General features: G+C 39.5%; 2 protein-coding genes across 2 annotated transcripts; both read right to left on the minus strand.

Annotated features, from left to right (window-relative positions):
- Positions 1-2994: 2994 nt before the first annotated feature.
- aire (autoimmune regulator) lies at positions 2995-9864 on the minus strand (the record flags this gene model as incomplete). The annotated part of the gene is made up of 13 exons (XM_080464445.1): positions 2995-3516; positions 4314-4400; positions 4518-4596; positions 5767-5885; positions 6026-6139; positions 6846-6915; positions 7007-7128; positions 7247-7356; positions 7446-7571; positions 7666-7725; positions 7877-8011; positions 9210-9384; positions 9718-9864. The coding sequence occupies 13 exons, from the start codon at positions 9862-9864 to the stop codon at positions 3436-3438; spliced, it is 1425 nt and encodes a 474-aa protein (XP_080320571.1). The 3' UTR covers positions 2995-3435.
- Positions 9865-11593: 1729 nt separating this feature from the next.
- rab6bb (RAB6B, member RAS oncogene family b) lies at positions 11594-20005 on the minus strand. The gene is made up of 9 exons (XM_080472825.1): positions 19798-20005; positions 17727-17785; positions 17105-17158; positions 16514-16619; positions 16315-16426; positions 15791-15884; positions 14962-15028; positions 12604-12706; positions 11594-12047 (listed from the first exon to the last, which is right to left on the minus strand). The coding sequence occupies exons 1-8, from the start codon at positions 19865-19867 to the stop codon at positions 12642-12644; spliced, it is 627 nt and encodes a 208-aa protein (XP_080328951.1). The 5' UTR covers positions 19868-20005; the 3' UTR covers positions 11594-12047; positions 12604-12641.
- Positions 20006-20339: the final 334 nt, after the last annotated feature.

Here is a 20339-nt window from a genome sequence, read left to right on the forward strand (position 1 = left end):
TACAAGCGAATACATTTTTACCTGTTTCCATTAGAAGATGTAGGTGGAGATGTGTTCTTTTGCAAAAACATACCAGCTATTATTTAAATATCTATTTCTTACTTCACTCAATGCCCCCTTCAGTTGTAAGTGCAGTAATAATTAGAAATTATATGAGAGGAACATGCTCGTTCAGTTTGCCAAGTGCAGTGGCAAAGAGGGGCGGCTCAGGTTGAAGAGCAGTTAGAGATAAAAGCTAGAAAATGACGGGTTGAGATGGTTTGTACATGTGCTGCGACATGTAGCGGCTATATTGGACAAAGGCTGTTGGAAATGGAGAAGAACATTTGTGGTGTAGGAGGACACGGAGATGTTTTGCGTAACAGTCAAGGGTCAATCTTTTGACCCCCGAGGGAACCAGAGACGACAAAGTAGTAAATCATTTCAGTATGATGAAGAAAGAGAGGCTGATTTTAGTCCTCGCCACTCATCATAGTGAGGACACATGCAGGAAATGAACAGGAAACTAATCAAAGGCTGCAGCAGCAGTTCCAACAATCCATACAAATTAAGGTCAGTGAGCTCTTGTAATTGTCAACAAGTGAGATCAGCATGTATCAAAAGACAAACTGTATCACACAATTCAGCTCATAAAGATGTTATTCACAAAAACTTGGAAAATACTATTTATAAAATGTTTCTTTCAATATCATAAAATCGCAAAAATCACATATTTGTCCTCATTCTTTAGTAACTTTTTTTTTTTTCTTCTTTTCAATGTGGGTCTTTGTTTTATTTTTGCCAATGGGCGCCTTGCAATTTCCTGCCTCCAACAATAGTTTGAAGAAAGAGTAACGAGTCCTGACTGGAAATCATGCCGACGTCAACCTCTTTAAGACCAGACCAGTGTTTGCCCGGCAGGAACACGCACTGGAGAGCTGCCCAAAGTAAAACCATCCCAGAGGATGCCCGAAGCGTGGGAATTTCACCTATCATATTTGTCCAAAGGATTCCGGGCCTGTGACCCAACAGGATGTGTGTGCTTTCAGGAATTCAGCTTTGTGATTTTTACTCTGACTTTCACAGAAAAGTGGAAGTACTTTTACATCCCACTGTTGTTAGTTTGTTTTACTGTTTCCAACTCGCCTCCCAATCATGAAACTGTAATTTGAGGGACAATCGCTGAATAAACATTTACGACGCTGTCAGATGAGGCGGTGGCGAATGTACAGGTCAGTATGTTGAGCAGTTGCTCTTCTCCTCCCACACATCCAGAGTTTCTGCTTTAAAGCAGCATTGAGTGAAAATAAAGCTGTGACTCAAGCCTCAAACGCCTCACAGTAAATACTCCTGATAACCTTCGTGGCCTTTGCGACTCATCAGACATCGTATAGGAATGCAGTGGAGGGAAATAAGATCTGCAAGCTTGGAGGAGGATTTACGATCGAAGAGAGGTGATGAGCCTGAATCAGGCCTACTACACAGTGATATTTAAAGATAAGGTAGTATATGCACCATCAGTTTAATTTATATATACTCCATTACAAGTAAACATACCGGGGTTGTCTATGAACGAACAAATAGACGGCGCTGAAGTCTAAATCTTGATACAGTTTTTTAAGCTTCACAAATGGATCATTTTGTTCATACTGTGGCACAAGTGCCTTCAGATCTTAATATAACTGTAAAATCAAACTATATGGAAGGTTGTTTTTCCGTTTTTTTTCCGATTCTGAGGGTTAAATGTGGCATTTTATTCTGATAAAATCGTGGCAATTTTCTCACAAACAATGTGGCAATGTTTAGCAGGAGGACATTCTTTGTCTTATCATATTGCAGTGGTTACTTGACAGCCATGCTTCAGTTAACTCTTGAACACAGTTTTAAACTGTATTTGTTTCTGAAGGGAGCCACCTAGCGGTGAGATAGTTCATTTTATTTCTTTTTTCTTTTTTTTTAAACAGTTCTTGGGATTTTCTGTCAGTTTTTCCATGTGGTCCCATCATGTGGTATTCAATAAGAATTTACAGGGGGGCTGTGTAATAGTAAAACTGTGCAGGCTTGGCGGGAGTGAAAACATTACCACACACCAGATGAAGATTTTACTTGCAAAACCGTCTTCTCAGATTCACTGTATTGGAAAATGGGACAATAGTGAGACAATAAATCTACTGTAGCACCAAACAATTGCAATTTACATCGTAACTGACAACCAATCTAATATTTACGATTCTTATGGCATAAAATAGTATTTTGTTTCTGTCTAATATGTGTGTGGACCATTACACACACACACACACACTCTCACACACACACACACACACACACACACACACACACACACACACACACACACACACTGGAGTGAGCATGTTTCCCGTCCTCTGTTGTGGGCCTGTAGGAGCTGGGTGCCATGGCTACCGAATACCAAGGGGAGAAAAATCTGTGCGCTGCCTGGCCGAGCTCCATCCTACTGGCAATCATGCTAAAACTCATGAATCGCATGACAAAAACAACATTCCTCATCTAAGTGATATAGTCCTTGAGGAATTCCTGTTAAACAGAGGCATTTCTCAGCGTGCATACCTCACTGTATTGAAACCATCTGGCGTACCGTGTGAATATGAATTCTTCTCCAGATCCAAACATGGGGAGAAAATAACTTTTGTGCACACTTGGAAGTTTGCATCGCCTCTTGTTTCTGAACCACTGCACATATACTGTGTGTATGCATGCACTTATTTGCTGCTATGAGGTACCTTTCTGTCATGGTTGTTTTGGCTTTGCAGCAAATGCAACTAATTGAAGCCTTTCTGGGGTTTTCGGACCGCTGTTAAAGGAAATTATGTTTGTTCATCCTTGTGTGGTTTATGCAGAAGTGTTCTTGACCCAAAGTCGTATCTTCCACAAGCTTGTTTAGAAATCTTGTGACGTCTTGAAGAAAACCTGGAAGTCTTTTGCAGCGGGATGAAGCATGAAAAGATAGGACAGATAAGTAAAAGCTTCACAAACATAGAAGCCGGAACAGTGTTTATTAAACTAATTACACCTGCAAGTGGTTGAAATAAATACTTCAATATAAGCTGGACTTGCAGCAGTCTCAAATCTAGTTCAAACCTTTAATGCAAAGTGTCACAACACTGAATCACTGCCTTGTTACTAGTACTATAAATAAAATCGAGGACATAACCTTCTTGGTCCAGATCAAAGAAAGAGATTGTAACCTCAGTATTCTCGCCGAGTGCTACCACACGATCAAGCCACCCACAACTGGACAGCACTGGGTTCACAGAACTGTTGTTTGGTTGTCTGGTTTTTTCACACAATACTATATTCAAGTGATTCCATATTCATCAACTACATTAAGACCAAATCTAAAATAATACAGTTGGATCTGTAGATTTGTTTTGATTCACTACGTTATAATTTCACCAATGATAGTGATTTACACATTGGTCACTCGTAGCATCCCCGAGAGTCAGCAAGGGGCCAGGAAATGTTGGTGAAAGCCCACTGCAGGATGCCATCGATGGAGTTCTGTTGCAATACAAAGAGCAGAATGAATGGAGCAGGATTAATTGTCTGAGATAACGTCCAGTTTTGCACAAGCTAGAACTAGTTACATCTTTTTAGCACATTTTTGAAAAACATAATATAAATATAACAAAACAATGAAAAACAGAGTTGATATATTCATACTTCTCAATCTGTCTATAAGTATATCAGTAAGTTACAAGTACATCCCTGCCAAATGTAATATTTTTATAGTAATGTGGTACTTTATGATGCGTCATTGCCAATATTGGTATCATCACATGTAAAACAGTTTTAGAAACTTTCTTTTCCAGGCTCATTAAATGGACTTCACTTATATAGCCCCATGGCACTGTCACTCCAATGGGAGCAGTTTGGGGTTCAGTGTTTGGCCCAAGGACACTTTGGCATGTAGACAGGCAGATATGGGAATCAAACCTGCAACCTCTAGTTTGGGAGACGACTGCTCTACCAACCGAGCCATGCCTTCCGACGTTAACCCAAACTTAACTGTATGTGTGTTATGTTGTTAAGTAATCAATAACAACAAAGTTACATAAACACACATTATTGAATCCAAAGTGAAAGCAGGAGACTTTTTAATTTGAGGGATAAACCATTTAAAATATGACAGGCGGAAAAAAACCCAGCAAAGGACTGTGACTCATCGAGTCTCATCACGTAGTGTTTTGTCCTCGAGGCTGCTTGTTGACATCTCATTCCCTACAGCCATGTTGTGTCGGTTATACCCGTATCACATCCACATCTTTGGTATTGACATGTAACTGAGCCCCACTCACGTCTGCCAGGATGGAGTCCAGTTCGTCTTTGTGGAGGACGGGCTCAGTGATGGAGGCAATCTGACTGTGACTGGGTGTGTTTTTGACCTGAAGACATACAGGAGGTGGGAATATGTCGATTACACATGTTGGGGGAAAAAAGAAGAAGAAGGTTTTGCATTACTCAGAACATTCAAGGTCATTATATTTGTGTTGGAGACACACCTGTAGGCTTTTGGATTCATCCTCTTTGTCTGCGGAGCTGCCCCAGGGCCTGCAGCAGGACAGGCAGACAGATCTCCCTCTGAGGAGCACAAAACACTGAGTGAGTCATTCTCCTCTCTGTGCCGCACAATGCCCATGGCAATCAACAACTATTTCCAACACTGGGGAGAATTATAGAAGAAAAGATTTGCTTTCTATTGCCAAACTCCACTCTTTATATGTGATTTCTATGCTAACTTAATGTATTCTTGGAACAAACACATTTTTAAATCTTAAGCCCCCGACGAGTCATTGGTTATTATTGTTCTAATTACTTTTGATGCAGATAGATAGATAATGCTTTATTGTCATTCAATACACACGCCTGTAGGCGCATACAAGAACAAAATGTTTTTGCACTAGGCTCAAAAACTAGGTTTTTTAAAAGAAGTGTCTAAAAAAACGGGAACCGTGAAAGTATATATGCACACAATAAGAAGGTATAAAAACACACATTTGAAAATAGTTGTGAGGAAAGAAAAACTTCAGTTAGGAGTCTTGACTTAATGGCGTGCAGTTATTTGAAGGAAGATGCTCGATAGTAAGGAGTGTCTGTGGTTCTTGTCAGAAGTAAATTTTTGGATCAGTGACAACAGTTCATGTTTATTTAGGGTTGTGGATGCGTCACATCTACTAACAGGCTCGTTATCATTTACTGAAAGTTCTCCCCTCTCACTGTTAGGATGACCGAGTTAATTCAGGTTGAATAAGGTGCTCCTCGTCCAGGAAATTTTGTGAAATAGTAAGAATAGAATAACCTCTTCAGCTATCAGTTAAGCTAAAAACAGCCATTGTTCTCACATGACAAAAGTAACAAACCTCACTTTTCTTCATTTTTGGGTGGATGAAGAGACAAAGAGCGCTACTCCAGCTCTTCACATGGCTTCAGCTTATATTTGACATGCCTCCATTTGTGAAATCATCACTTACAGTATACATCATGACTTATCCCCAGATGTATAGGGTCCATTTACAATCCATTAGACACCAGTAGCTGGATAATGATCACTGTAAGCACACACCCTTAATGCACACTGGTGATCAATACTAACATAGACAGCAGCGTACTTCAAGTTCCCAGAAAAGACTGTATGTGCTTTATAAGCGATGACGCTTAGATTAGGACTGTGGGAGGCTGTGGGTGATGAACAGTTTGTGAATACAAAAGAAATGTCTGTGAATCGGAAGAGGAAATGAGTGTTTGTCTCACTTGGAGAAGTGGCAGTGTACGTGGAACGGCTCCAGACACTGAAGGCAGTGAGTCAGGTCTCCTCCTCCGAGGTGACAAACACCACACACCTCCCTCACACCCAGCGGCTCTCCGACTGCCTGTTTACATAATCAAACACAAACTAGTTTTTCATTTTAGCCGTTGTGTAAAACATAAAAAAAACAATGACGCAACTTAGCTCGACATAGAAACACAGAAATAAGACATTTAAAGTGGGAGGATGTGCAGTCGTTTTCACCTGGTGTTTATCACCAGGCACGTTCACTGATGTGGTGACATTTGTGAGCGAGGACGACAGTGAGGTGTAGAACGAGACCTCTGTGATGGAGGTACGGCAGCTCGTTCCCTGAGGCTGAAGACAAAGTATTCAGACTGTAAACAATGGAGTCTCAGGGTAAATACATATACGCGGTGCGAAAATATTCTTAAATCTGACATAAGGCATAAGATTTAGTAAAATGGTCTGTTTTTACTAGATTTATAAACATATGGCAGTAACACTTTATGGGTCAAGTACTCAAATACTATAAAACTATAAGTTTTTTTTTATAAGTTCATAGGTCATAACAGTTACAGAATATATCTCTTTTTGGGTGAAAACACGTTCTGTACAGGGCACTTCGAGAAAGCTTTTAGAAGATATCCGGTGAAAACCTTTGCCTAAACAGAGAAATCTTTCCTTTAATTTTTGGTCTTTTTGATGCTTTCCAGCAGATTTCCACTCCATGTTCATAACATCTTGTTTAGTTTTTTTTGTTCGTCAATTGTCACAAACATAAAAAAAGCAAAGGCCCAAATATTCTTTAACAACACAGGAGTGTTGAATTTGTCCATGTGACATTTGTAATTATGACAGCAGAAATAGCAGTTTCTCGTTTCTGTGAAACATTTTAGTTAGTCCATCCATCCATCCATCCATCCATCCATCCATTATTATATAAAAAAAAAAGCTAATGGAGACAAATTAAAACGATCAAATAAGACTATATATTTCAATTTAGCAGATATTTTAAATCTTCTTGTCTGAGGAAAGTATTATTTTACTTCAGGGATCTCACTTGTAAAGGGAGCTGCGTCTCCTTGTTTCTGACTCTGTGTCCACAGCACCACTCACACTGCCAGGAGCCTCTGCAGAGGGTTGGAGAAAGTTTGGAGAAAACCTTCAACTTACACGTGATGAAAAGATAAATACTGATTACAACCTTGTATTGTTCATCACCTTGGTATGGACATGATAGGAGGGTCCAGGCAGGTCAAGTGGAAGGCCCGGGGACAGCCGTCACAGCAGATCAGCTCGCCTCCATCCTTACACACCGCACACTCATCCTCATTAAAGTGAATCTACACACACACACACACACACACACACACACACACACACACACACGAGTATTTAAAAGCAAGTACCTGCACAGATATCCAGCACAAGACAGGTGACTGAGGCTGTTTAGGCTGTTACCGTGCTTGTGTCTGTCTCCCCCTGGTGCTGCAACTTGTCTTCATTTGCCTCCTCTGTTAGATCACAGGAGTAAAAATCTTCAGCAGCTTTCATTGAGTTACTAGTGGATCCTGTGAAATGAAACAAATTAAAAAAAACATCATAATAATTTACAGGAGTTAAAATTTAAAAGGAATAAAAGATGAAGATGTTGGCTCACCATCGGAGCTGCAGAGTTGTTTGATGTAAATCTTTTCTCTGGCTTCATGGCTGACCGACAGATCCACCGAGGAAGCCAGAGAGGAGACGGACAGAGGTACTCCTCTCTGGATGGATGGTGACACCGCTTGCACACATTAAGAAGAATTTTGGTTGGTTTTGCTTGTGTTTTATGAAAACCTCCACATGTTTTTATATTAGTTGCAATAAATTGTAGTTACCTTTTCTATCCCGCTGGACAGAAGCTTCAGACTTTACTCTGTAGAGCTTCATTTTACCTCCTGTGGCAAAAAAAAAGCAAGTGTTTTGTGTTAGTGGATGCATTTGCACTGATATCTGCAAGAATGAATGCAAACGCTTTATTTTTATATATATATATATATATATATATATTTTTTTTTTAGCAGTGCACAAAGTAATGTGAACAATGACCTTTTCCATCACATCTTGCAGCCTGGTACTGTGAATACTGTGAGTTTGATGATCCACTGTCCTTGCTGCTGCTGCTCCTCTTCCTGCTGTGTGAGGTTTTGTGACTTCCCAGTGGTCGGCCTTCAGCACAATTTCCTGTTATAGATCAAAGCACTTTAAAAACATTATTCAGACTGTTCAGAAAGGCACCTTTTAGGTACAAAATGTAGAATAAGTAAGATTTAAGCATCATTGGGTATACATTTTTGTGGCACAGCCATAAAGTCGTTTGCCTTGAATTAACAAAACTGTTTGGGTTTAACCTGCTGGACAAGCTGGACATCCATGATGCTGCTTGATCCACAGAGTGGCCCTGCCCAGGCAAGAGTGCTGACCACAACACCACCATGCAGCCCTGTGTTGTTTATTGATTTCTTTAAATTGAGCATGGCTATTAGTGTATATGCAGGCTTGTCTGGATACATGTTAGTCCTGCAATGAGCTGGCCTGTGGACTCTGATTCCCCCCTTGGGTGAGCACTCAGGCTGAGGATGACCCTGCAAAAATTTATATGATAATACATCCTTCGTACAATAACAGGTGTAACAGTGCATTTCATGTACACTCTCTGTTCTAACCTCATATGTTTTGTATATTTGTCCATTGATATCTTTATACTTTTGGCCACATATTGTTTAGTGTACATTTAATGTACTTTTATATATACTTTTCAATATTGAGACACTTTCTTTATACTTACACAACTCTCACGCTAATAAGAATGCACAGAAATTCAAGATCTTGTGCCAGTGCAAAATGGAATAACCCTCTATTCTCTATTCATTATTGATTTATTGTTCTATATTTATATTTATTGCAATATTTATTTCCTTATAATATTTTGTCTGTTATATCTATAAGTCATATGACCATATGACATCATATGAATGCTGAATTTTAATACATTTGTCTTTCACATCTTTTAAAAACAATATAATTACAATTATTGAATCAAATGTTCCTTTTTAAATATCCACATCTTTTTAAAATAACTTTACTGTAAGTTTTGATGACATTCCTTTGCAGCATCAAGGCCTTAATGTGTCTGACGAAAACACATAGTAAAGATGATTCCTTGAAACACACAATATTCATTTTTTTTTTTCTTCAATCAACAGAACAGAAAAGAGAATCTTTTGTGTTTGTGGAGACTTAGATTCAATACAATCTGCAAACTATGGCCTTATTGGTGTTAGGTAAATATTTAAAGAAGTCAAGAAATGCCCTTAAAAGCAACAGTTTGGTGCCTGAACTTCATCCATACTGAAAAAGTTAGTGCACTTTTCTCACATACTGGTGTGCAGGTTGGCAAGCACCGTGTTTAACTTGGGATAACTATCCAAGTTGTAGTCTTTGGACAAGTAGCTCCAGAAAGCCCGGATGGTGGAGCTGCTCTGCTCCAAAACCCAGGTCAGGAGGGAGTACATGGCCTTGTGGATGCCCGCTCTACCCTCCATCTCCAGAGTGATCTGAAAAAAACAACAACAATCAAACACACAGTATCTCTATCAATAATGCATATTTGAACGGACAGTTTCTACACAGGGTTACTAAAACCTAGCAGACAGACCAAAGAAATGTGTTTATGTCATCGTGACAAGTTAATTTGACAAATTCAAGAAATCTCACACAAGCAGCACACATCTCAATGTATGAGTGTGCAATTGTGATTTTCACTGAATTACAATCAAAAATGTAAATGAAGTAGAAAGAAACATGGAGGTAATCAAACATGGTGACCTGCCTGATAAAGGGCCAATAGAAGTCGGAGGTATGATTAGATAATGTGTGTTAATTGTTACCTTCAGTTGTTGCTCCGTGATGATGTTTTTGTCTGCTAAACCATAGACGAGAGGGAAAGCGTCCACCACAGCCATCGCAATGTCCGTCCTCAGCTCCCTCAGCACAGAGCGAGGGTTCGATTCCTTGAGCGCCTCCACCCTGGACATGATCCGCTTGGTGTGTGCGTGCGACATAAAGTGAGCGAAAAGGGTCTGAGATCACAGTCCAAGTGTGTTTTGATGCGAGAGGTGTGTCCTTCACCGAGAGGGAAACGTCATCCAGGCGGACGGCGAGGTGCATTTTAAAAGTGAACTGTTATGATCCAGTGCTTTTTTTTTCTTCTAAATTCTGTTTTTTATTCTAGTGTCATCTAAAGTGATTCATGGTCTTGGACGTGAACATTTGTTCGACATGATTACACTGTATGAGCTGTATGTACTTCAGCTTCTGAAGGAGTCCGCCTTGAAAATTTGAGTGCAATGATACGATTTTCAAACCAAAGTGTCTTTGGAAAGACAAAATATTCATTTATCCATGTATGATATATTTAAAGTTTGAGTGCTGCGTTGATACTGTACATATCAGCGGATCCTGGAGTGTGATTGAATGAAACTGCAGGTTGTCTCTCTCAACTATCTCTGTCCGTGGAGTTCATTTGTTGGCTCACAGCAGCAGCTGCCTCCATCCAGGGGATTACCTGCCCTCTCACACCGCGAGGACTCGTCATGTGTCACACTGACAGTTTTATCACTAAAAGGTTCTTTCCACGTCAACTTCCCCTCACCTTTCTGGTTCTCAGACACTGAGTCACTACGACAAATCAGCACAAGCAAATGTTGATTGACAGTCTGACTGCGTGATTCAGCCACTGTTACACACCTTCTTTTTTTTTTTTCTAATTAGTTTCCTCGTCAATGAAATCTGTAAAAGTATTTCATTTCCTTCATACATTTAAATCATGGCGCTCCTCTTTAGTGATACTTGTACATTTTTTGGAAATGGTTAACTGAATACATTTCCCCTTTATCTGCTTAGCTAAAAATGTAACTGTACTTAAAATACCGACTTTCGCTGCACCAAATAAACATTAGTTAGCAGTTTTATTATAAAAGTAGTAAGGCTGTTACAATTATTGCAGTTTCAGTTTCTTAATCGTTTCTTAATCTCCGACTAGACCATTTGATTTTGTATAATTGTTATTCAAAGCTGTTATAATTTCACTAAACTTGGGTTTATTGTTGGAGAAGTGACTTATTAATCCAGAATTTACTACTGACAGCAACTGTAAGTAAAATTAACATGGGCTTTGCTTCTTGTTCCTTTAATGCATAAGGAGCCCTAAATAACAAACCTTCAGTCATTAGACTGATCCACACATGAAAAACTAACCCTGGAATTACTTTTCTAAGGAACTAGTTGTTGTTTTTATTTACAGTCTCGGGTAAAACGATAGAAATGAAATAGGTCTTCAAGTTATTGTAGTAATTTGTACAATACTGATGTGTTTGTGTCAGATGTAGATTTGCAAATATTTCTTATTGATTTTGAAAATATGAATTTTTTCTACAATACATCTAACAATTATCTCAACATTGTTACTGCTACTTCCGTCTCCCAAAAAAAAAGAGTGACGTGGCATACTTCTGTGTAAAATCCATTTAAACAAAACAAAGAAATAGAAACTATGTTGATTTTCTGTTGTCTCCTATGGTCTATTCATCATCTGTTAATCTCATATATATTAATGACTGACCTTTCCAATATAATAACAAATGACTATCTAGTATCACCACGGCATCAAAGCATAGATATAGGTATTTCTATATTGACATTCAGTCAGAACTGAACTAAAACCCCAGGTGAAGTCAAGTAGAGTGACCATTTTGCTATCAGGTCGGTGTTGATGGTTCAGAGAGTGAAGCCCTTTAATCTGTAATTTATTAATCATTAAACATTATTACATTATTCATACTCGTGAACAAGGACCACTTCTACAGAGGGACGTTCACAACATACATATTACATTATTATATACAGTGCAGTGCATTACAGTGGGTCATTATATGTGTATTACCGGGATGGAGGGATGGGGAGACCGGAAGGAGCGAGGGATAGAGGAGGAGAAGGAAAAGGAGAGGATTTTTGGAAGGGAGGGATGGGGAGTGGTGATCGTAAGTTGTCTTTTTTATTACTTCTTTTTTTTTTTCTTTAAACCACGGTACAGTTTGTTCTATAAAAGTTAAACCCATAGAGAGATAGAGTGCCACATTTTCACAGCTACTGTTAGGTGATCCTACTGGAAGTCGACTCTTGTGGGAATATCAAATGAGATACGTCGTGTCATGAGATGCTATAGAGAGAGAGAGAGAGAGAGATGCTATAAAACATTCTAAGATAGTCGACCTCCGTCCAGAGCGTGGAGACCCTGGAGGGCAGGTCAAAGGTCAAAGATCAGATCAGCGTGCATGCGTGCTGCAGACATTCAGACATGTTCAGCCATCGAGGAAAATGGCCGACCCCTTCCCCCCCCACTGCTTCTCCTTCTGTGTTTAGGCATCATTTTTGGTGCTTTCCCTTTTTATATATAAAAAATACAAAACATAACAGCGAAAAGAACTTTGTTGGTTGTCCCAGTTTGCTCCCTTTTTCATATTTCCCAAACAGTTTTTTGTTCATTTTTCTTTGCGACGTTTGTGATATTTTTTTCTTTTTTTTTTCTTTTCTTTTTTTTGTTCTTCCCTTTTCACCTCCAGTCCCTTTCATATTGACAAAGTATACAATATTTTACAACTGAACAAGACTGAAAGATAACATTTGATTTGTCCAATCAGATACAAGGCCCAGATCCTATATCCAATTAGAGAAGTCAACTGGAAGCTAGCCAGTAGTAAAGCAACACAACAAGCCTATGGTGTGAAGGGAGCTGTCCATCCGCAGCTCTGCATTAACATGAGCACCCGCCCTCGGGGACAGTCGGCTCCGCCGGTTTGTCCAGCTTGATGTCGATCACTGCAGGTTGTCCAGTCAAGGAGAGACTCACCACTCACAACGCACCGAATTCAAACATCAGGAATTTGACATGAATGAAAACAATAAGAAAAGATCAATCGTATAACTATCTAACGTGTATTTTCTTTAGTTTTTTCCTTTTCAAGGACTGTAATTCCACTTCTACTTGATAATAGGAGGTTTTCATAGAAACTGCTAGTTTTAACAAAGGTTGCCTACTTCTGATGCACATACAAAGGACACATAGATTTGGAAATATGAGTTACAACATAAAGAGAGTTGATTAGACGTAGAAACAGACTGCATGCCTTCATTTTTTTTTCAAATAGAGTAAAATTAACATCTGTCTTTCATGAAACCTGCTCCCGCAAAACTGAATGTTGTAATAATAAAAAAATTTAACAAGGACAGAAACCACAAGTGTGATTATTATAAAGCGTTAATACAGGATTAGCATGCATTTAAAAGCTGACAAATATTTCTTTTAAGTGCTATGTTGCTTTGGGGTTGACGGTAATAGTCATCATCTTTAGGCGAGAAGCAGAAAAGTTCATGAATGAGATAAAAGAAAAACTGCAGCTTTACATTGAAAAACCCACTTGTGGGGTGAGTTTTACTTTTCAAGTGGGAGTGCCTATTTTAGGAAGGATGTATGGTGTGTAATGTAAAATTTATGAATCACACTTCTATCTTTTCACTATGCCAAATCACAAATTGAGAAATTCCTGAAATCTTACACTCGCTGGATTTGTATTCACTGGAAGTATTTTCTTGAATTTCTGTCTACATCAAAACGAAATGTCCCTACTGAAGCAACGGCAGTCTTGGCTTTTGGCCACTGGCGGGTGTATGTGACGCCCATTCAGCACCAGTAACCACAGAAAAATGCATCTCAAATTAAATATCGAGCTCGTCCTCTTTGTAATTCATGAATTCATAGCATCCATTAGTCTGACATTGTCTTTACAAAGGTTTTAAAACTTGTGGCTTACATCACTCAAAATACACATTTTAGCTTTTCTTTGAGCCTTTCAGCATTTTCACACACACAATAAGCTCAAAGCAATTTGACCAATTTCAAAATAAAAAACCCATTTCGCATGGAGGCTTTTTTCGTGTGTGTTTTATTTATGGTGTGATAAATGAATGAGAGAGTAAGTTAATAATTTAAGGTCCTCTTCATGTCTATTTGGCACATGTTGTATTTAGATCAGTTCAAGACAGGTTTAGTTATGGATGCTAAATAAAAGGCTGCAACAAAGATAGACGAAATCTTTTTTTTTTTTTAAATAGGGACACAGTCCATGCAATGACAGATAGTGTGACATTACCTCCATCGCATATTCTTTAGTAATACTACCAATAAAAACCTTAGTTTCAGTGTTATCACAATGTGATACTGAAAAAGACCGGCTAACCTAATGCTTTTCATTTTCTTTTCTTTTTGTTTGTCTAAATTATTATTATGGCCCCTGTAAATATTAAAAATGTCCAGATTACACCGAAAAACGATACACATAGATAAATGTGTAGTTTCTGCTGCTGTATGTTGAAAAGGTTGATTGACAATTTACTGTAATAAAAGAAACAAGTCAACTAATGTTAAGAAATACCGTTTTTCATGTTGGTTGACACATCAGTAACAGTAATAATTTTTTTCAACTAATTCTGGTTGTTTCAAGAAGTCATTATGCTGCAGTGATATTTTGTAGTACCTTACAGGTAAGATAAATACTGGACATCCTTAATTCATATTAACAGCTACACACCACCCTTATCTACAAACCTGTTTTCCTTCCTAGTAGTCACACATATCCTGTGTTCCCTGATGTTATATTTGTTTTTGACGCAGTACTAGGCCTACAATATCAAATACAAAAAAAATAAAAGGTTTCCTGTATTTGTAAGTGTAAGAGTTTTTTTGTTAAATAAATGTTATAACTTGCTAACATTTATCAGTGCTGGTTATTAGTTCCTGTTTTTGGATGCTCTCCTTCATGTCGTCTCATGCTGTGTTTTTCCCAATGACCACTAAGTGGTGCAATACCTGAGCATCCACACCATTTTCATGGCTGGCTGTGTGCATCTCTTGTCTATTAGGCATAAAAGGTTTAATGGCCGATGCCTCGGTAGACTGTAGGCTGGCCTGTCTGTTTGTACTTGTGCCAGCAACCACTAAGAGATTAAAAATAAGCTGCCCGTTCCTCGGCTGTTTGGCTCCTGGCGCAGTGAGTCACAGCAGCTCGAAAGGATACTGCCTTCAGGATTTGCATCGTCCAAGCTTTCCATTCCAGGTAGGGCTGCTGCAACTCGACGAAACAGCTGACGGAGGAGGAGAAGAGGAGGACAAGGACCGAGAAAAAGAGGGGGGAAAGGAACGATTCAATAGAAGCAAAAGTAAATGTGGGAAGGAATAAAGAGCAAGGCATCGACTCAGCAGAAGCAGGAGGGGCGAAAGATGCAACCATGCCTATTACATGTCTTCCATAAGATTTATCTTCGCCAAGTTATTTGAAAAACAAGAGAAATGATATTATTTAAGAATATGTTTTATTAATTCTGTAACTATGTCACAATTAAGTGTTTCCTTCGTTACACGTTGAAGAGGCAGGAAGACACAAGCAAAACCTCCAAATCTGAACTATTTTGCGATACTACTTAAGTAAATGTATGTATGATATACACATGAAAAGTACCTAGATTTTCTTTTTTTTTTAAAGTGAGTGGGAAAGACATAGGGAATTTGTCCATTCTGAACTTTACAGGACTAAAATCGTCATGATGAGAGACGATAACATGAAAGTACTTTAAATTAATGTAACGTACTTTAGATTTTCACTTCAAATCAGTCGCTCCTCCTTTCAGGATGTTGCAGTATTTAAGTGTAAATGACCTTTTCTTTTACTTTGTATGCACCTATAGCTGACCACTCATGTAATTCCCTGGCACATATTCACTTAAAAGCATTGTATTTGTCTACGCCGGTGACTCAATCACCTTGTAGGGACTCATAAAAGGGCCAGATTGAGATCTATTGATTCCCCCCAAAAAAGCAGTGAAATATGGTGAAACTGCAGGGATCACCTGTTTGACATTGCAGCCCGTCTTGGCACTGGTCTCGATGAACATGACGTTCAGCTCTTTGGCTCTCTGCTCTCCTTCCTCAATCGTGATTTGCCTGCAGAAAAACCAGGGCAGACTCAGCAACTCTGCTGTTTCCAGTACAGCAGCATGTTGTTGTCCATTTTATCTAAACAGCTCAACTTGATGATTATGTTAAAGTAAATAAAAACATTTACACAACTTTTTTTCTTTCTTGTCTCTATGAGGGAAGTCTTCAATCAACTCCTGAAAACTGCCTTTTTCATATGAAAATGCATATGGCGCTTCACCCATATCTCCTCCTCTGCACCACCGGTGACTCCAGCTTTAGATATTGGCTCCGGCAGCAGTGATACACGCTGACTCCTGACAACGTCAATCTGCTCTGGAACACGCCCCCTCTACTTTCAATTTCTCTCAAGCCAAAATTACTTCAAAATCCAGACGTGAAGTATCGCTCCAGAATTGTTTCCCATTGTCTTCACAGCATCTAATCAGATATTTACCTCTTCTCCTCCAGGTCTGTTTTGTTCCCTACAAGCATGATGATGACATCACTTCCTCGCTCTGTCCTGACATCGTCAATCCATTTGCAGGTCTGCTGGAATGAATTCACATCTGTGGAGAGCAGACGCTCGTTAAAAATCCATTCAGATCCCGTGTGTTGAACCGTCTTTTCTCGTTTGATCTCGCCACGTTGCTCACTTGTGATGTCGTAGACGACCACGGCCACCGTAGAGTCTCGTATGTAGCTCGGGATGAGGCTCCTGAAGCGCTCCTGTCCAGCCGTGTCCCACAGCTGCAGCCTCACCTGCATGCACACAGGGGGGAGAAAAAACACACACACACACACGTACACACTTACCTTCAGCTTTCTGCTACAACATTTACTGTCACTCCACACACAGACTTAACAGATGCAAAGACCCTGTAAGTACCCTTCCAAGGGGATAAGCCAGTATCAGCTCATGCGCAGGCTGGCAGAGCGTAATATCCTGACAAAGAAAAAGTATTAATACTAGCTAAAGTAGATCATCCACGGGTAGGGCTTTAACTTATTGGGGCCAGAAAAGTCAATGCAGGAAAAGCTATTACTACTTGAAATAACCTTAGGATAATCGCGTTAGTGTGTGAAGAGAGCAGTAATTAAGCAAATCAAATCAAGGATTAGTCAAAACTAAGTGGGAATCGGGGCGTTTCTCACTTAAGCCGTTGACTGACTCAAACCCCGCCAGTGCAAACACATGGATTCGTGTGGACATGTGTTTTGGCATGTGAAATTTAAATGTTTCCTACTGTTCGGTCTTCCAGGTACATTGTCTTTGATAGGAAGTCAATTCCAATGGTCGCCTGTGGTGAGGAGAGAACAAAAGAGTGGAGGGAAAGAAATAAAAAAAAAAAAAAAAAAAAGCATCAGTGAAGCTCGGACATGAAAATTGAAATGTCTCTTTGCAGCATCTGTTGTTGTACTGTGGTTAAATAAAAGCAAAATACAAAAAGCTGTTAGCAAATATAAGGAGCCAATCGGCGCAGAAATTGAATCAGCCTGAAACAGTAATTTCATTTGCACTGCCCTCAGGGCTCAATCATTCAGACTTATTATGTACCCAACTCCTGAGACAGGCAAAGTAAAGAATTAACTGTTTCGTCCTTTTCAAGAAATGCTACGAGGCTAGTTTGGGATAATAATCTGAAAAAATAAATGCACATATAGATATATATACTTCATTTCGAAAACATTTAAAGTCATGTTCAGCACTTGTTGAAACTCAGTTGTGAATCATTCTAAATGATATTTAACTCATCTGTCCTATTGATCCACATTACATGCTCATTGAATGAATTCATATTGATAAATATAATGGAAAAGTGGAAATAGAGCTTGTGCATGAAGTCCATCATCTTTACTCTCTCTCACCTGATATGTGTTGTCGAAGCTGTCATACATGAATCTAGTGATGAGAGATGTTTTTCCCACTGAAACGAAGCACACAGATGTTGGTTTTTAGTGGAGTGTTACACCAGTTCATCATGACTCTCCCAAAAAAAAGCCTCTACCAATGTCAGGAAAATGACTGAGCTACCATCAGTGTAATCATTATTATAGGACACATACGAATGGGTAAAGACAAAGAAAATGATTTGATTAAACTGGGAAAGAGCCTTTTGAGAATTGAATTTCCTTCAGAAGGCTGCAAATCAACCTCATGGTGATCGATGAGAACAGATGGTGAATGAACATCAACATCAAAACAATGTATAAGAGATACATCACAAAATATGCGACTGAAAGATTCTGAATGTTTAATTTAGACTCTTCAAGGGCGGCAAATCATCACTGAACCATCAATAACCCAGAACGATGGGAGAGAGCATGAGAAACATGACACGTGACATTTAAAGATTCAGCCTTCTTTAATTATTCAAATAAGTAATCGAATGTCATTCATCAGTGATATTATTGAATGATCCTTCATGTCCTGTCCTCTCCTTGCAGTTTTTGTCAAATCTATGAGCACCTCATCATCAGATAAGGTTTCTTGAGCAACACTTATGTTGCTGATATGTGGTACTGGTCCACGTCATTACTGTCACTGTAGAAAGAAGTATGGGGAAGGTAAAGGTATTTTTATGAATCTGCAAACATTCTCAACAATAAATGGTATTTTGATGTGCTAAAGAAAAAAAAAATCAAAAAACCTCCCTATAAGGACAGGGCCTTATTACATGACAGGATGCAAAACACATGACGGTGTTAAGCGGCACAATGGAGACTTTCTCCAGAGCATCAAGGTGAGGCTGTGATCTCCATTTTTATTTACATCCGTCCCAGCTACGTCTTCAGCACCATCTTACATCAGATGTAGAAGAGGAGGACAGGACGGGGCCCTGCTCGGTGCAGACAGCAGTAGTTTTGAGGCCAGCAGCGATGGGCAGTGGCCACTCCAGGCCTCAGCTTCAGCACCATGGACAGCAACATTGCAGTGCGGGCCACACAAACACACAACATGCAGCCCCTCACATAGACAATCAGCACACACACACACACACACACACCTACACACACACACACACACACACACACACTGGACCATCACAAACACCAGTGAGGCACATCTCCATATGTGTTTTTTTTTTTCATGAGATCTCTTCCGCTGCCAGTCAGGATGTCTGATGTCTCAACACGCATTTAGGCAGCTTTACTAAACCATTATCGATCAACTCCTCCTGAATTTGTGCAGTCACATCAAAGCACACACACACACACACACACACACACACACACAGCCGTTCCCACCCTGAACTGGTGGATTATTGAATAAATAGCATAATATTGTGACTCTGTCGGGCCCGTTTGGATTATTTATGGGGACGGAACCGGGAGACTGCGAGGTTTTTAGAGATGCCACAGACATCGCCAGCCTAGGGTGTGTCCCGAACTGACACATGGGGGACTGTTTATTATCTCCCCCGAAAACACGAGAAGTGAGGGAAATACTCGCTGGAACAATCAGGCTGAGATGAATCATCACAATGTGCGATAAAGGTGAAATAAAGGCGTTAGATTGAGAAGGACTGAGCGATGTTTGTCGGTCACTGCAGCACATGAAAACATCCCAAACCATTTGCCATGATGCGAATTGTGACCATTTGCAGCCCTCCGACATTATAATTAGCTTCTATATCCAAACAAACATAATTCTTATGATGGATTGAAAAGGCTTAGATTGCATGCGGATTTTTTTTTTTCCTCTTTTCTTTTTCCTCCCCTCCTCGCCTAATCAAATTTTCCTCTGCCACAGATTGAGGCAGGAAAAAAGATGGGCGTCACGAATATAAATAAATCTCAACCAGCTTGACGACTCTAAACTTTTCAGATCAGCACAGATTACATACATGGCCTTCAACATATACGCATGTTTGATAAGGCGGACCCCCCCACTACAAAAAAAAAAAAAAAAAAAACGCTCCCCCGAGCATTGACTCACCGCTCTGCTCTCCCAGAAATACGAGCTTAAATTTCCTCAGGGGGTTCCCCAAATCTCCTCCAGCGGACATGGTGGCAGAAAAAGAGCTCAACTTTGGGTTATTCTATGTGTTCTTCTTGCTCGGCGTCTCCTCCGTGGCGGCTGCGCAGGGGATCCTCCTCTCCTCACAGAATGATGGGAATGCAGCTTAGTGCCCTCCTGTCACTTCAAGGAGCGTCTGCGCATGCGCGACCTCACCTATTTCATTCCCTCACCTTCCTATTGGGCCTGAAACTCTATATTTTCCATCTTCACATATTTGTGAAAATCTACCAAAGAAATACCAATTTTAATTCAGGGGAAAGAATACATCCCAATTTCCATAAAAGTTATAAGCTTTTGAAAAAAACATTTTCAAACAGACATCCAAATATATTTGGGATTTTTTTTTAGCACATAGAGGCATGGCAGTATCCTGAACATAACCATAACAAAGTTAAAAAGAAATTACATTTCAATCATTCTTTTTTATTATCAATTGTTTACAGACACGTCAAGAGATA

The sequence above is a fragment of the Lipophrys pholis genome (assembly GCF_963383615.2).
Source record: "Lipophrys pholis genome assembly, chromosome: 1".
Taxonomy (NCBI): domain Eukaryota; kingdom Metazoa; phylum Chordata; class Actinopteri; order Blenniiformes; family Blenniidae; genus Lipophrys; species Lipophrys pholis.

What these genes read in the sequence shown, in the direction of transcription:
- rab6bb (XM_080472825.1), bottom strand. Translation starts at nt 19,867, where the DNA reads ATGTCCGCTGGAGGAGATTTGGGGAACCCCCTGAGGAAATTTAAGCTC. An exon ending in GCTTCGACAACACATATCAG is followed by an intron (nt 17,159 to 17,726) that starts GTGAGAGAGAGT and finishes TCCTCACCACAG; the next exon opens with GCGACCATTGGAATTGACTT. An exon ending in TGTACCTGGAAGACCGAACA is followed by an intron (nt 16,620 to 17,104) that starts GTAGGAAACATT and finishes GTGTGCATGCAG; the next exon opens with GTGAGGCTGCAGCTGTGGGA.